Source organism: Salvia hispanica, chromosome 3, assembly GCF_029641045.1.
Source record: "Salvia hispanica isolate PSC_SH4W2 chromosome 3, Shi_PSC_v1, whole genome shotgun sequence".
NCBI classification, from domain to species: domain Eukaryota; kingdom Viridiplantae; phylum Streptophyta; class Magnoliopsida; order Lamiales; family Lamiaceae; genus Salvia; species Salvia hispanica.
Genome location: NC_142694.1, coordinates 45418772 through 45434230, shown reverse-complemented (window position 1 = coordinate 45434230; position 15459 = coordinate 45418772). Strand labels below are relative to the sequence as shown.

At 33.7% G+C, this 15459-nt stretch overlaps 3 protein-coding genes across 5 annotated transcripts; 2 read left to right on the top strand and 1 right to left on the bottom strand.

Moving 5' to 3' along the window:
* Positions 1–860: 860 nt before the first annotated feature.
* LOC125214471 (putative protein phosphatase 2C 59) lies at positions 861–5894 on the top strand. 3 transcript variants are annotated; one of them, XM_089067315.1, is made up of 9 exons: positions 862–1003; positions 1416–1737; positions 3472–3599; positions 4219–4317; positions 4414–4572; positions 4855–4941; positions 5030–5121; positions 5300–5374; positions 5464–5894. In XM_089067315.1, the coding sequence occupies exons 2-9, from the start codon at positions 1655–1657 to the stop codon at positions 5623–5625; spliced, it is 885 nt and encodes a 294-aa protein (XP_088923441.1). In that variant the 5' UTR covers positions 862–1003; positions 1416–1654; the 3' UTR covers positions 5626–5894. The 3 variants fall into 3 exon arrangements, with proteins under 3 accessions (XP_047971470.1, XP_088923441.1, XP_088923442.1); XM_048115513.2 differs by having other exon boundaries at positions 861–1003; positions 4219–4572; XM_089067316.1 differs by lacking the exons at positions 862–1003; positions 1416–1737; positions 3472–3599 and adding an exon at positions 3630–4050 and having other exon boundaries at positions 4219–4572.
* A 170-nt stretch (positions 5895–6064) lies between these two features.
* Positions 6065–8032, bottom strand: LOC125214473 (ubiquitin-NEDD8-like protein RUB2). The gene is made up of 3 exons (XM_048115516.2): positions 7874–8032; positions 6706–6965; positions 6065–6290 (listed from the first exon to the last, which is right to left on the bottom strand). Exons 1-3 carry the CDS (start codon positions 7964–7966, stop codon positions 6179–6181), a joined length of 465 nt encoding a protein of 154 aa, XP_047971473.1. The 5' UTR covers positions 7967–8032; the 3' UTR covers positions 6065–6178.
* Positions 8033–10492: 2460 nt separating this feature from the next.
* FKBP13 (FK506-binding protein 13) lies at positions 10493–12558 on the top strand. The gene is made up of 5 exons (XM_048112283.2): positions 10493–10847; positions 10975–11067; positions 11247–11307; positions 11613–11681; positions 12336–12558. The coding sequence occupies exons 1-5, from the start codon at positions 10521–10523 to the stop codon at positions 12398–12400; spliced, it is 615 nt and encodes a 204-aa protein (XP_047968240.1). The 5' UTR covers positions 10493–10520; the 3' UTR covers positions 12401–12558.
* Positions 12559–15459: the final 2901 nt, after the last annotated feature.

Genomic DNA, 15459 nt, shown 5'->3' with positions numbered 1-15459 from the left:
TACCAATAAAAAAGATTTCTAATTAATAATGTATTCTAAATAGAATATTCGACAAGGGGCATAGGAATTCAGAATTTTGCCTTCTGATTGGGTTTGTTTGATGTGTCACATTCAATTTTCCCACTAAATTGGGTTCTATTGTTCGCCACCAAATAAAATCAGTCTCATCAATTACAACTCTATAACGTGTAGTATTTTATTCAAATTCAAATAGATGTATGAATTGATTTGCATTTTAGTTCGTGGGGAATGTTTGAAGATTTTATGAAATTGAATAGTAAGTGAATCAATTACTTTGATTTACAAAATGTGCTTATCCAATCCCTCTCTTTTTATTTTTTCCGACTCCCTCCTTTTATGCTTAACCATTATTATTGCATAAAAGCAGTGAATTCTATAGTAATGAGTATTTATAGGTTAATACTCATTTAATCTTGATTAACCCACATTTTATTTAAGTTTGGCCTGCTCATAAAAATATTCTAACCATCAAAATGATAAACAAAAAAAAAAAAGCAAACTGCAAGAGAAGTATAACTAAACGGTAACGGTAATAGAAAAGAACCTAAACTAACAAAATCAACATAATCCTAACATAAGACATAAGGCATACTCCATCGCTTCCACTCACCATAAGCGTCAATTTTACGTACTTACTTCAAGGTTTAATCAATAATCAATTAATTTTTTATTCACACTTAATTAAGCTAGTAGTATATGTCTTATAAATGGGTCACAACTCATTTTAGCATGACTAAACCAACTCAAATTAGGTAAATTTGGGGAAACGAAAACAAGCTGAATTATGAATTTGGGCCTTTCCTATATTAAAAATTCAATGGTGAAGTGGCAAAGTGAAAATAAAACGAGGGAAAAGGACGATTTTACATTATTGATTAGTTTGACTTAATTAATTATCTTTTCTCATTCTCCTCTTCCCCTTTTTCTTCGTCTTCTCAATTTTTTCTCCTCTTTCTTCTCCTTTGCCTGCCTATTTCTTCAGGTTCTTTCTTCTCTCTCTAGCATATACGTTTCTTTGTCTTTTATTGATAAGCAGAATATGTGGTTTTCATGCATTTTCTTTCTTGAGTTGGAATTTGTAATCGTATATTGATCAAGATTGGAATTTTAGGGGATTAAAATGAAAGGAGTTGGAATTTGTAATTTGGGTTTTTTATGATTTGCATATATATATGTGGAGAGCTGCTCGAATTTTATCATATTCTATTGGATTAACGAGTTTCGGAAATGAATAGGGGTTGTTGGACGGTTGCAACTTTTTTTCATTTCCAAGGCTCTGATTATGCTGCACATGCATATTAGATCTATACTTGAATATGAAGCTTCATGTGATTTATTGCTTCGTTTGCCGTGTTTCATTAAATCAAGGTGTAATTTTTAACTATTTTTTGCAGGATAAATGGAAAAATGCCCTTGATTGGATTTGAACCAGTTTGATATTGTCGTGTTTTGGGTTAAAACACATTAATTTTGCAACAATAAACATTTCCCCATTTGGGCCTCTTAAGATTTGGTAGATAAATGTACAAGGAAGAAACTAGGTGAATTCCTTCTATGAATTAGAAAAGAGGGTCAGATATAGTGAAACTAAAACAGAAATTTTGAATTGGGGAATAGAACAGAGATTGATCACATGGGTTATCTGAACTCAGTATTGTCACAGTCTACAAGCCAAGTCCACGTCGATACTGCCCCGGTCAGCGGCGGTGGCCTTAGGTGATTTTCTTGCTCTATCTGTTTTGTTGTATGGTATGTTGGAATATAATTTTATTCATGTTATCCTTTCTGTGGACAAAGTTCTGGATTGATGGTTCTTGAATTCGAATCATTCTATGGGAAAATACTAGTTTTCCCACACCTTATTTGAGGTTTACAAGAAATGGGAGTGTTTCTACATCCTGCATCTCTATAGCTTGTGTGAGAATCTTGATTTTCTAATAGTCCCTATGATTGGTTCGACTTGAAAAGATTTTGAAGTCTGGTTTGTAAAATTGTTGAGCTTTGTCCGCTTTGGGATATTGGTTCCTGTTATTGTAGAACTTTCAGTCGAATCATAACTATTCGTGATACATGTGTATTTCATTCTTACTCAAGGAATCTTATTTCTTGTGGGAGATGTTGGCTGTTTTTCCTGGCCTTGTTAAGGTGCTTTAAAATGATCACGCAATGCTTCAAAAAAGCTTGAAATAACTGCTCTTGGTTGTTTTAGTATGATAAATTGTCATAAGAAAAATGACTTTTTTTTGCTTTCTGTGGAGAACCTGACAACTCATATCCAAGTATAGAGGTTAGTTTGTTTATTGTGTTCAATGATATGGGAATGAATTTATGTAAATGTCTAACAATTATATTATGTATCTAAAGAGCTGCTTATATATGGTTTTAATTAATACCCTCTTAACCATGGCTTAAGACCACGCAGTAGACATTTTAGTCCATGCTTCTTTTATTAGTGACAGGGTGTGTCTTGTCTTTTCTTAAGGTATAATATCTCATAATTCATAATCTCAAGAAAAGTAATGATATCACTTCCAGATATTGTTTTCCATCATTATATAACTTTTCTTCAAATAATCTCTTTTACACCACGCATGTATTGCTTTCATACTCGGTGAGTCTGATTGTTTACGCACGGATAATGGCAGTTCCACGTGGTTCTCATTAAATTACCATACTATGCGTCAAGAAAGGTTGACAAAATTGTGGGTTGTCTTAGTATATGGTATGATATTATTTTTATTTTTAGAAAACAGTATTATTTGCCGTCTTCCACGTAAAACTTTGACAGGTATTTATCTGGAAACAAATTGTCTATTTATTTATAAAAATGTACTCCCTCCGTTCCGCAGTAGTTGAGTCATTTTGCCATTTCGGTACGTTCCATAGTAGTTGAGTCATTTCCTTTTATAGCAAAAGTCAACACATTTCTTATCTCTTACTTTACTCTCTCTTAATTTATTCTTTCTTCATCTCTCTACCTTTTTCACTTTTTACTTTATTCTTCCTTTATTTAACCCACTTAACACAATTTTTCTTAAATCCCGTGCCAAAAAGAAATGCCTCTACTACCGCAGAACGGAGGGAGTATTTTTTGTCGTTTTCCTCGTTTCACTTGTTTTAAATAAAAATACCCCCTTACCCATGTTTTTTTTGTTGTTAGATCATGTAGTAGACTAGTTAATCCACGTTTAGTGACGTAGAGTTTCTCATGTCTTTCTCTAAAAGTATAATGTCTCAGAATTCACATCCTCAAGAAAAGGAACTCTTAGCAGGTTTCCTCAGCTAACCATTGTTTCATTGAGCTCAAATTATTTATCTAACATTTCATTTAGTTTCTTCTAATATGCTTTTGAACATTAAGGTTTTGGTTTCCACCTTTATGAATTATTGATACCTGAGAAGTGTATTTTCATGGTTCGATCTAATATTGAGCGTATAAACTTGGTGCAGTCAGAATGGAAAATTCAGCTATGGATATGCAAGTTCTCCGGGTAAAAGATCTTCAATGGAAGATTTTTATGAGACAAGGATTGATGGTGTTGACGGAGAGGTGGTTGGTCTCTTTGGAGTCTTTGATGGTCTCTCTCTCTCTCTCTCTGCGTATGTATTTGTGTTGTGTGTGCATGAGCATTGCACTCTCACTGCCTAGGTGGATATCTGATTTCCTATTGTTGTGAGACTGGGCTGAGTTTCAATTTGAGTAAAAAATTTTTGACTTTCGTGTTGTGAATATGGCAGAATATTGTTTCCAATTTAGCAACACATTTTAAGAACTTTAGTTTTCTATGACTTGTGTATATGGTTTGAATTTCTTGAATGGGATGATTGGTTATCAAGTCTGCAAAAAGATGGCAAAAGGGGACGTATAAATGCAGATTTGCAAGTGATAGAGGACTTACTCATCCCTATTTTATTTTATACTATTGTTTAGTATTTTCTTTGTTTGTAGGTTCCTAATTCGCATGCGATAATTGTGGTCTTCTTAAGGTTATGAATTTTAGTTTGCCCAAGTTATGCTCCAAAATCTAGGTACTTCAATGTATTATCTGATTTTCTGTAGAAAATATTTCCCAATAGTGGTGAGTATGTTTGGCATGTATTGCATCTCATCTAAATTTTCTATGATTTTCTTTAACCAGTATCTGAGCTATGATATATTGACAATGTATCATAACTATAATTAACTTCCATTGTTAGGTCACGGTGGAGCTCGAGCTGCTGAATATGTCAAACAAAACCTTTTCAGCAATCTGATAAAGCATCCAAAATTTATTTCTGACACTAAATCAGCCATATGCAAGTCCTTTTTTATGCTACTCTCTTCAGCTATAAGTTATACTCATATATACTGTTTTCAGATTAAGCCTTTTAACTATCTTGTTCTCATTCCAGCGGATGCTTACAGTCATACAGATTCGGAATTCCTGAAATCTGAGAACAATCAGAACAAAGATGCTGGATCTACTGCTTCCACAGCTATCCTTGTTGGTGATCGGTTACTGGTGGCGAATGTTGGAGATTCAAGAGCCGTCGTTTGCAGGGGTGGTAATGGTGAGAGCCGGAAATCTTTTCCTCATTACCAATGCTTTAGGGAATGTAGCGGTTTAGGATTTGAAATGAGCTGTCACATGGTGAAAGTTCCACTAGAATGCTCAATTTCCTTTTCTTTCTGATGCACTATTCAGACTAATTCCAAGTCTTATCCACCTTTACTCTGTTATGTGAACTATATTGGTTAGACATTGTTATATCTAAGCTGCTTTTGTGGAGTCGATGAGATCCATTCTGGAACTTGTTGCAATTTTAAATCAATGGTTGTGTTTGATCTTGCAGCTTTTGCTGTCTCTCGAGATCATAAACCAGACCAGACAGAAGAGAGACAACGGATTGAAGACGCTGGTGGCTTCGTGATGTGGGCTGGTAGATGCCTTTCCGTTTTATCTTTTCAACCTCTTTATCTTCTGCAGACAATGTTCTGGTTTTCTCACCATCTAAATATTCTCTACAGGAACTTGGAGAGTCGGAGGAGTGCTTGCAGTATCTCGTGCATTTGGTGATAGACAACTGAAGCAGTATGTCGTTGCTGACCCAGATATTCAGGTCTTCTCTCTGAGACGGTGTTCCAAATATTCAAACCTCCTTGCTAATAATGTTATTGTTTGTTGAGATTTAAATCTAAACCGTAGTTACATATTCAAGTGATAAGGAATTTTTTGCTTGAAGAGCATAGATATTGTCTTTTCTTTTGCCATATAACTTTCTTGAATGTTCGCCCCAGGAGGAAAAGGTCGATGACACCCTAGAGTTTCTCATCCTTGCCAGCGATGGGCTTTGGGACGTGGTGACAAATGAGGTCCATTTTTTCGATATAATTTCATGGTTATGTGATCTTTGATTGTCTGGTGGTAATTCTCAATTTCTCATCCATGTGTTAACTTTCAGGAGGCTGTTTCTATGACTAAACCGATCCCAGATCCCGAAGATGCAGCCAAGAGGCTGATGCAAGAAGCTAACCAGAGAGGAAGTGGTGATAACATCACCATTGTAGTTGTCAGGTTTCTGGCTGCAAAAGTGGAATCATCTCATACCACTTCCACCCAATAAGACTTATTTCTTCTTCTTCGTTCGAACAAAAGAAGGAAACAGCGATAAGGAAAAGCTTGTGCACTACCACTGAACTGTAAAAGAAATAGATACCAGTCTTTGCTAAGACGCACTACTGATAAAGAATATATAGGCACCAAGAATGTTTGTAACTTGAGTTCTATATTTCATTTATATGAAATCTGGGATTATTTACTAATGACTTAGTCTGTAACGTCAGAATTCCAACGTATTTAACATGATATGAAATGTGTGGTGATTTCCTTCTATGTGGATGTGATTATTTATGAATTTTGTCTTGTGTTCTTTTAGCAAGACCGGAAACAGCTTGAGGTTTACAATGCATCTGCAGATTGAGAAGGAGAAGCAGGAATAATCTCGATTCGAAGCAAAATAAGTCCCTCGCAAGGATCTCAAATCAGCATAGTAATAATAACTCTAGTAGAAAAACTGAAATCCACTCAATATTAAGTAGCAATGTCGATGGCAGAGCACACAGCATAGAGAATTAGTTCATAAATTGCTATTCAGAACATTTTTCATAGTTCTGCATTTAGAAAGAGCCACCCCTCAAGGCCAGGACAAGGTGAAGCACCGATCCGCCCTCAATATTGTAGTCTTTGGCAGTCTTGTCATCTCCAAGCTGCTTGCCAGCATAAATGAGCCTACAATGTGAATGACTTGGTGAGATCATAAATTTACCAGAATCATATTATTGGGGAGTTCAGGAGGGGCTCCATTTTGAGTTACGAATCCAGGAGGGCAGAGAAGAGTTCAAGAACAATGACAACATAACAGAAATATATGGATTGGTATCATGAGGCTCATCTACGTGTTAGTAGATATATTAGAGACTCGTTCTGGGAATTTTCAACTATAACAAAATATAAACCATTCTATGTGCTATACTTATATTACTTAGACATGGAGATAAAAACGATACAATTCACCAATGCAAGCCACCCAAATCAATCACATGAAGGAAAATTAGTGGGGCAACAATGTAAGGACAAATAGACAATCAAAATCCAAAGAGGAGTACTGTATTAAACAACAAAGGCATTGTATTAAACAACAAACCTTTGCTGAACTGGAGGAATTCCCTCTTTCTCCTCAACCCTTTCCTTGATCCGGTCGATAGTATCAGTTGGCTCGATATCAATTTCAATTTCTTTCCCGGTAAGGGTCTTAACCTTGATCATAGTACCTCCCCTAAGTCTCAAAACAAGGTGAAGTGTAGATTCCTTCTGGATATTGTAATCTGCCAAGGTCCTACCATCTTCCAACTGCTTACCGGCAAATATTAGCCTCTGCTGGTCAGGAGGGATGCCTTCTTTGTCCTGGAATCTCAGCCATTCATATTCATTATAGTCAGCAAGTTAATTAGGAAACGGGAGATATAAACAGGGAATTAAATATCATCAATAGATGCACATTACGGTCTCAACCTGCCAGAAACATGTAATTATCTAAACAAAGTATGTTCACTAAACATGAAAGTCAATCGAATCAATGCCCGATAATCTGCTAGCACACATGTAGTAGCTGAAGTAGAATAACTTCTCCTAACAACAAAGATTGTGCAGAAACAATACCTAAAGCAATAGCATGCTAGGACTGCAAGAGATTATGTAACCGTACACAATCTGTACATTTTTTACAAACAAACACCAACAAATAAATCAATATCTCGACACTACCAACACCAAACTGCATAGCCATGACCAGCGACGAAAGAGGCAATACTCTAATACCAGTTCCAGCACATAGTTGCTTATCAAAATACTTGTACTTAACAACCCCAAACTTGTATACTTATAATTATAAGAGAATTCCTCTTCTATATGCTCTCGAGAGGAAGGCCAGAACCAGAACCCACCGGCATCAAGTAATTAAAAGCTGTATTCCACAACCTCCTTAAAAAAATCACAAAAATGTGCTACCCTTCACAGCATAACCCTTCAATTGTCAACTGATTTTCCAAAATTATACCTCTGAGCATGACCAGTATTACCATATGGCTAATTAAATCCCCGATATCCCAATTATAATTAACTAGACACATACTTGAACTTCACAGCAAACCCTTATTATTCCGTCAACATCAAGTAATAACGTGAAGAAAAAGTAAAAACGCAATCAGAAAGTCAAAATCGATAGATAACTCCCAGCGCAAACAACAAAGGATTCAACCAATTAAACACGCGAGTAATCAATGGAAGAAAAAAGAGAGAGCAAAATGGATGACCTGAATCTTGGCCTTGACATTATCGATGGTGTCGCTGCTCTCAACCTCGAGCGTAATTGTCTTTCCGGTTAGGGTTTTGACGAATATCTGCATCTCTTATCTCGCTCTCTCGTTGCAAGTCGACACCACCTAATTCAGATTTTCTTTTTCTTCCAACATCACCTTATTTATATATTCATTTTTTATTTACTTATGTTAATATTTTATTCATCTTCAAATTATAAAGTCGGCGACTTTTTGCCCTGCTATTTCATTTTTTTTTTTTGGGTAATATACCTATGCCTGCTTAATCAGTTCTCCGGTTCTCGGGTATCCGGAACCGGAACCGGAACCGGAACTGACCGGGTAATTGAGGAACCGGGAATCGGAGAACCGGTTCCGGTTCCGGTACCGGTTTTAGTATTTTTCAAACTTTTCGGTTCCGGTTCTACCCGGAACCGACCGGTTCTTACCCGGAACCGGATAATATATTAATTTCAGATTTTTAATTTTAGTTTTAATAAAATTTAATATTTGTACTTAAATAAAAGTAATCCTATTCCTAACTTCCTAGCCAGCAACTATGGAGTACATATTTTTCATTTGATATCTCCTCATTTTGTGTATTCAATTGAGTTAGAAATATATCAAAGAATGTGCTTCAAATATAAATTCGTTTGATATGCTTTCAATTACTAACATATTGTATAGTTTATCTAATTTTTTTCGATTAACCTATATAGTGTATATTTTGATGCACATCTGTATCGTTTAGAAATATATGATAAAATCAAATACTACTACTTTAAAATTATATTAAATTATAAGCCTTATATACACATAGACTATATATATATACTGGGTGAAAATAGGCTAGCATATAGAAAATTAAAATAACAACACTACTAGTTTTGTGAATATCTCAATCATTGAAGTAATCAATTTCATGACTCATTTTTCCTTCTTAATGTTTTATTTGTTGGAAGGTATTTTGCTGAGTGAATACAAATAATAATGTAATAAAGATATTAAAGAATTAAAATTTCATAATATGTGGACTAGATTTATTTTGTATACCACTTTTGAGACGTAGTTGGGCATAAATCACATGATTAGTGGTCAAGAACTATATTTTTACTCCATGTTAAAAGTTACTATTATATTATTTTAGATTTTCAATAGTTTGATTTATATTTTTGTGTGTTTATTTAAATTTTTTGGCATTAATTGTTATATTTCTAAATATTGAATTATTTAAATAAATCAAAATTAAAACTATAAATCGGTTCCGGTTCGGAACTGGAACCGACCGGTTCTTACCCGACCGGTTCCGAACCGGATCCGGCCGGTTCCGGTTCCGGTTCCGGTTCCAAGATTCATGAAAATTTATAACCGGGTACCCAGTCAACCGGACCGGGTAGAGCCGGAACCGGCCGAATAAGCAGGCCTAAATATACCTATTTAATTATTATAAGTACTGTATAATTTAACAGTGCATTTATAGTATCTTATTAGCAATACAAATCCCCTCCAAAATAATCATTAGCAAAATACTAAAAAACATCAAACTGCAAATTTTGATTTTCTTGGACGTTGAAGTTGAAGGTTTCTAGAATTTATGAAATGCAAAGATTGGACTTTGGAGAGACTGTCTCCAAATTATCTCCATTCTATTGTCTCAATCCAGAAATATTTATAAAAAAATGTTTACTAAGTTAAATATTATTCCCTTTTTAAAAGGGCTAATTGTCGGTAAAGTTATGAATTTTAAAAAAATTAAAAAAATTTTAAAAAAAAGCCATGCACTTTCAACATAGTTTGGTTTTTTCCGTGAACTTTAAATGTTACATGAAAAGTCATAAATTTTACCGGATTGTGTAAATTTTCCATCCGACCCGGCCCGACAGATTTCCGACACAATTTATTATACTTGGCACGCCGGATGCGTGACTTGACAAATGACAAATTTAGGGTTCAACTCGAATTGTGAAATCAATGCTACTTTTATGCTAAATTTGACTTGTGGAATTCGATTTGTATTCTGAATTCGATTTATATGTTTTCATTTGTGCTACTTGTATGTTTGTGATAAGTCAAGGGCAAGAGATTGCAAAGATAGAAGAGAAACAATAAGAATAGTGGAGTTTTGCCAAGTCATGCTTCCGGACTACGGCGCGCTACGTATAATAAGTAATTGTGTCGAAAATCTATCGGATCTGGTCTGATGAAAAATTTACACAATCCGATAAAATTCATGATTTTTCATGCAACATTTAAAGTTCACGGAAAAAACCAAACAATATTGAAAGGTCATGACTTTACATGCAATTTGTCTTTTAAAAATAAGTGATCCTAAAAAAAACTATAGCGATTGAAATATCACAATTAAAATTGCATGTCGATTATCCAGAATCCATATTACGTACGGTATTGATTACCCTAAACTGCACAAATTACTCAATCGATATTTCGTCAAACTTTTTTATGGAGTGCTTAACAATTTATTCTAAAGCTTAATTAGATGGTAACACATAAGCCCAATAAGAAGCCCAATAAGCCCAGTTTAATTCTATGAATATTCATTTCGAATATTTTATTTCTATCACATAAAAATACATCAATTTATCTTTATAAATCATAAAATTGTGGCTGTTTCCGAATCACGAAAATGAGCTCCCTTCCATTGTCAATCGGAATTTATAATCCCGCTCACAGATTAGGATCTGTCACCACAAGGAAGCCATGGATAGTTCAATCCTCTGCTCTCAAATTGGATCTAAACGCATCGATTTCAACTCCATTGAGCAGAAGAGAAGCTGTCGGCATTGGCTTAAGCTTCAGCCTTGTTCAATTTCTTCACCCGCGGACGGACGCAGCGGCGGCGGAGAGCGCCGCCCCCGACACGTGTGAGTACACGGCAGCTCCTTCAGGTCTCGCCTTCTGCGACAAGGCTATCGGAACCGGACCTCAACCTGCTAAAGGCCAGCTCATTAAGGTCGCAAATTCAAAATAAATCCTGTTGAATTCCTCGCATTGTGCTTTCAATTTGGAGTTGCAACGAAAATACTCGTAATAATGTGTAAATTGATGTATACGAGTATTTAATGGAATTAAAATTGCAGGCGCACTATATCGGCAGATTGCCGGACGGGAAGGTGTTTGATAGTAGTTACAATAGGGGGAAACCTCTGACGTTTCGCGTTGGAGTTGGTGAGGTACGTTAATTTTGAATTAGGCTAATGCTATGCTTTTTAATTTTATTTTCGAAATGGATGTTTATTATTGAACTGAATATCAGCATTACTCAAATTATTGTATTAGTATGTGATAATACGATGGAATCAGATATAACAGCATCTGGAAACGTTAAATTAAGTGATTGTGATTTATGCAGGTGATTAAAGGATGGGATGATGGAATTCTAGGTGGAGAAGGAATTCCACCCATGCTACCTGGTTCTCATTTCTAAATTTTACTTTTGAAATACACGCATCATACATTTAGTAAAATATATTCTCATGAGCACATAGAAAGTTTGTGGTTTACTGTGTCAAATTCAGTGTATTGAATTGTTTATCATCAAGGACGGAGCTAAGATTTTGAAAGTAGACAAACGATTATGTAAGTAGGAATCGATTTGAACGTGTGAATACATTTCTCTATATACTATAAGTGGGAAACGATACAACGGCCAGGGTGATTTGCTCCATCCCAGATTGCCATCAGTGTTAATGAAGTTTAACTGTTAAGTTCATTGCAGGAGGTAAACGCAAGCTGAAAATTCCTCCAGCACTAGGATATGGCATGAGGGGAGCAGGCTGCAAAGGAGGTATTACATAGGCATAATCACCTTTATATTATGAAATGATTATGGTTGATAAATGAATTGAGATGAATATTCCGTAGTAACTAAATAATCAAGATAACGAGTACTTAAGATGTTAATACAAATGTGTGTCATGTAATTTTGATGAGGTCGGAAATAGGAAGAAAAAGATGAAAAAAAGAGATGCTAAATTCGACTTCTAGTCAGGAAAACCAATGAATGAGAACTCAACTCTCAAACTCTATATATATCAAATGATTATAACACTCCAGTCTGGCATTCACTACATAAAGTAAACTATTTATCGGCTACTAAGTAAAGATAAGTTCATGCATGAGAGACTCTTGAAATCAGCAACATTTATAAAGGAGACTTTTGAACACATAGAACTCTTTAGATAGTTGGAATATAGATTCAGTGAGAAATACATAGAGAAAGTCATTTGAACTGGCTTTCCAAGGCATCTGGCTGTTGGTGATTTGGAGCTGCAAAGAAGATGTTATGACTTAAAACATGAAAGGGTGGTTAAAACTGATTGTTCCACGAATTTGAACTAGGTCAATTTTTGACCACACGTCTTTGGTCATTATTGTTGTTGTTGTTGTTGATGATGTTGTTAAAGGTTAACTATTGTGCATAATTGAATTGGTGGTGCAGGATCGTGCATTATTCCACCAGATTCAGTTCTTTTTTTCGACGTGGAGTTCGTTGGAAAGGCTTAACTTGAGGCTTCGCGATGGGTTGTGGATCAATTGCTTTCGAGGTTATCTTTTTTCCACGTTTTACACTCTATGCTATTTTGTTTCTGGTATATGTTAAGATTTAAAGTAACTGTGTAATTTAATTGAATCCTCAAATACATGGAGAAATTTGGTTTCCATTGTATATGTTACAGAGATACAATTGATATAGAAATTAATATTCTAATTTATTCTCAATTAAAATGGCTGTCATTTGCCACATTGTTATTGTTACACATATAACACATGATAATGTAAGCCTTCGTAAATAAACGATTAAGTGTCTCGAGTTTTTTTTCCGTCCGTCCATGATAAAGTATTTCATTTACTTTTTACTCCCTCCATTCCAACTATGTTGAGTCATATTCCTTTTTGTGCCATCTCAATAAAGTTGAGTAATTTCCTTTATTAAAAAAACACAAAACATCTTCATTACCAGTTTACTATCTCTTATCTCTCCTACTTTTTTCCTATCTTCTATTCCCTCCGTTCTATAGTAGTAGAGTCATTTTGTCATTTTTGTACGTTCCATGGTAGTGGAGTCATTTCCCTTTTCAGTAAAAGTCAATACGTTTTTTCTCTCTTACTTTATTCTCTTATTCTTTATCCTCATCATTTCTCTATCTTTTTCATTTTCTACTTTATTCTTCATTTACCTAACCCATTTAACACAATTTTTCTTAAATCGTGTGCAAAAAGAAATATCTCCACTATTATGGAACAAAATGAGTATTTTATACTCTCTCAGTACCATTAAAAATGAAACGTTTTCCTTCTTGGGTTGTCCTATTAAAAATTAAACTTTTTCTACATTGAAAACAATATCATCTCTACTTTTTCATCTATTCTACTTTATTCTCTACTAATTAACTCATAAAACAACACTACATAAAATCTCATACAGAAAAACAAATATTTCATTTCTATTGGGACGGGAGAGTATAAGTATATTATTACTAACATTTAACTCATTCAACACAATTTCTTAATCTTCGTGTCCAAAAGAAGTGACCAACTTCGTTACGAGTCTTGGGGCGGAGGAATTATTACTTTTTGTTATGGACAGCACATTCCAATAACTTATTTCACTCACATTTTAATTAAAAAATAATATACATCATATAAAAATAAGATTTACACTCCACTAACTTTCCTACTAACTTTTTATTACATTTCTTAAAATTCATGCCAAGTCGAGACACTTAATCTTAAAATTGTGAAGTAATTTTTTTTTATTGTTCCACAGTTGTATCATGTCCAATTTTTAGAAAAAAATAACACTATCTTCTCTTTCTTCCATTATCCTCTATTTATGTCTATACTCTATTATGTTTCCTATTTTTATTTTATTTGCACTTAATTCACTTCACCACACAATTTTCTTAATTCTTGTACTCAAGATAAATGCAACTACAACATCGGGATATACTATGAAATGAAAAATTTATTTGACTTGTGCAAAGTTTTAATCATTTAAGATAACATAAAGAGTACAAAATACATCAATTATTTTTTAATCATAAAAAAATAGAAAAAAGAATATATCAATATTATGTACGATCTCAAATATGAGCATAATCAGAAATAATAAATAATAAAGGAAGTTACTTTTTTGTATATAAAAAATAGATTGTTTTTAAGTGTACCTGTAGAAAATTTTCGCTATTTAAAAATGGGATTCTTAGATATACTATGAAATGAAAAATAGACTATTTTCTAGTGTACCTGTAGAAAATTTTCACTATTTAAAAATGGGATTCTTAGATATACTATGAAATGAAGAATTAATTTTAACTTATGCAAAGCTTTAGTTATTTAAGAAACCATAAAAATATTACTCCCTTCCTCATAGTAGATGTCACCCTTTCCTTTTTAGTTTGTCCCACAAAAATGTCGCATATTCTCTTTTGGAAAAAGTTCCTTTCTCCACATTTATTATAAAATTATATTTTCTCTCACCATAATAATATCTCATAAAATCTCGTACCATCTCCCAAGTCCCAAGTGTGATATCTACTATGGAATGGAGGGAGTACAAAATACATCAATTTTATGTACTCCATAATCTCAACTATGAGCATAATTAGAGAAATGATAAAAGAGAATCGAATCTTTGATTTTTATGAATATGAAATTAAAATTTTTAATAGTAACATTTTTGAATGTATTGGTATTAAACAACAACATAAAACATGTATGGATCGAGGATGTTGCCCACATAAATTATGTAGCATACTCATTAGAAATAATATATAATAAAGATAATATTATATTACGCTTGCGTACTATTAAAAAAAAATACAACACATATAAAGCAAGATAAAAAGCACCGAAGTCGATGTAGAATTGAAACCGTAGCTAGTTATATATCTTCATAATTAGTGAATCTTAGACATTGTGCACTCGTCCCATAATAAGATTTACATTTTGTTGCTATATCGGTCCGTCCAATAATAAAAGTCACATTTTATTTTTACCATAAATAGTAAGTAAGTCCTACATTATATTAACTCACTCCATTCATATTTTATTATAAAATCAATATATAAAAACGGATCTCATATTCTACTTACTTTTCTAACCTACTACTTTTTACATTTTTTAAAGTCTATGTCCACATTAAATATAACTCTTATTACGAGACAAATGAATCATTCCAAACTTTTTGGAATATAGTTGCGTCTTTAATTCTCAAGTGGCTCCTCCGTCATCACTGTTAGTTTGGTTTGAAAAGATGTGTTATAACATAGTATATATAAGGATTGATAATAAGAGAGACAATGAGAAACAATTGCCAATCGGATTAGATTTTTAATTATACTACTAATACATAAAAAAATTTATGGTGACACTATAAATTACAATAGTAATTAATTCAAGAGATCATGTATTGCTATGAATCGATGGAACAGTGTCTCAAATCTCAATCGCATTGCATTTTTAAATTTTTACATCGAAATGCAGAACAAAAACATCACGGAAATTATGCATCTTTTTTAATTGATTAAATTAGAGGTGGGCCCCATATCTAATAACGTGCG

What these genes read in the sequence shown, in the direction of transcription:
- LOC125214473 (XM_048115516.2), bottom strand. Translation starts at nt 7,966, where the DNA reads ATGCAGATATTCGTCAAAACCCTAACCGGAAAGACAATTACGCTCGAG. An exon ending in ATGTCAAGGCCAAGATTCAG is followed by an intron (nt 6,966 to 7,873) that starts GTCATCCATTTT and finishes CTGAGATTCCAG; the next exon opens with GACAAAGAAGGCATCCCTCC. An exon ending in ATTCCTCCAGTTCAGCAAAG is followed by an intron (nt 6,291 to 6,705) that starts GTTTGTTGTTTA and finishes TTCACATTGTAG; the next exon opens with GCTCATTTATGCTGGCAAGC.
- FKBP13 (XM_048112283.2), top strand. Translation starts at nt 10,521, where the DNA reads ATGAGCTCCCTTCCATTGTCAATCGGAATTTATAATCCCGCTCACAGA. An exon ending in TTCGCGTTGGAGTTGGTGAG is followed by an intron (nt 11,068 to 11,246) that starts GTACGTTAATTT and finishes TGATTTATGCAG; the next exon opens with GTGATTAAAGGATGGGATGA. An exon ending in GGGAGCAGGCTGCAAAGGAG is followed by an intron (nt 11,682 to 12,335) that starts GTATTACATAGG and finishes TTGGTGGTGCAG; the next exon opens with GATCGTGCATTATTCCACCA.
- LOC125214471 (XM_048115513.2), top strand. Translation starts at nt 1,655, where the DNA reads ATGGGTTATCTGAACTCAGTATTGTCACAGTCTACAAGCCAAGTCCAC. An exon ending in GTCAGCGGCGGTGGCCTTAG is followed by an intron (nt 1,738 to 3,471) that starts GTGATTTTCTTG and finishes AACTTGGTGCAG; the next exon opens with TCAGAATGGAAAATTCAGCT. An exon ending in TCTCTTTGGAGTCTTTGATG is followed by an intron (nt 3,600 to 4,218) that starts GTCTCTCTCTCT and finishes TTCCATTGTTAG; the next exon opens with GTCACGGTGGAGCTCGAGCT.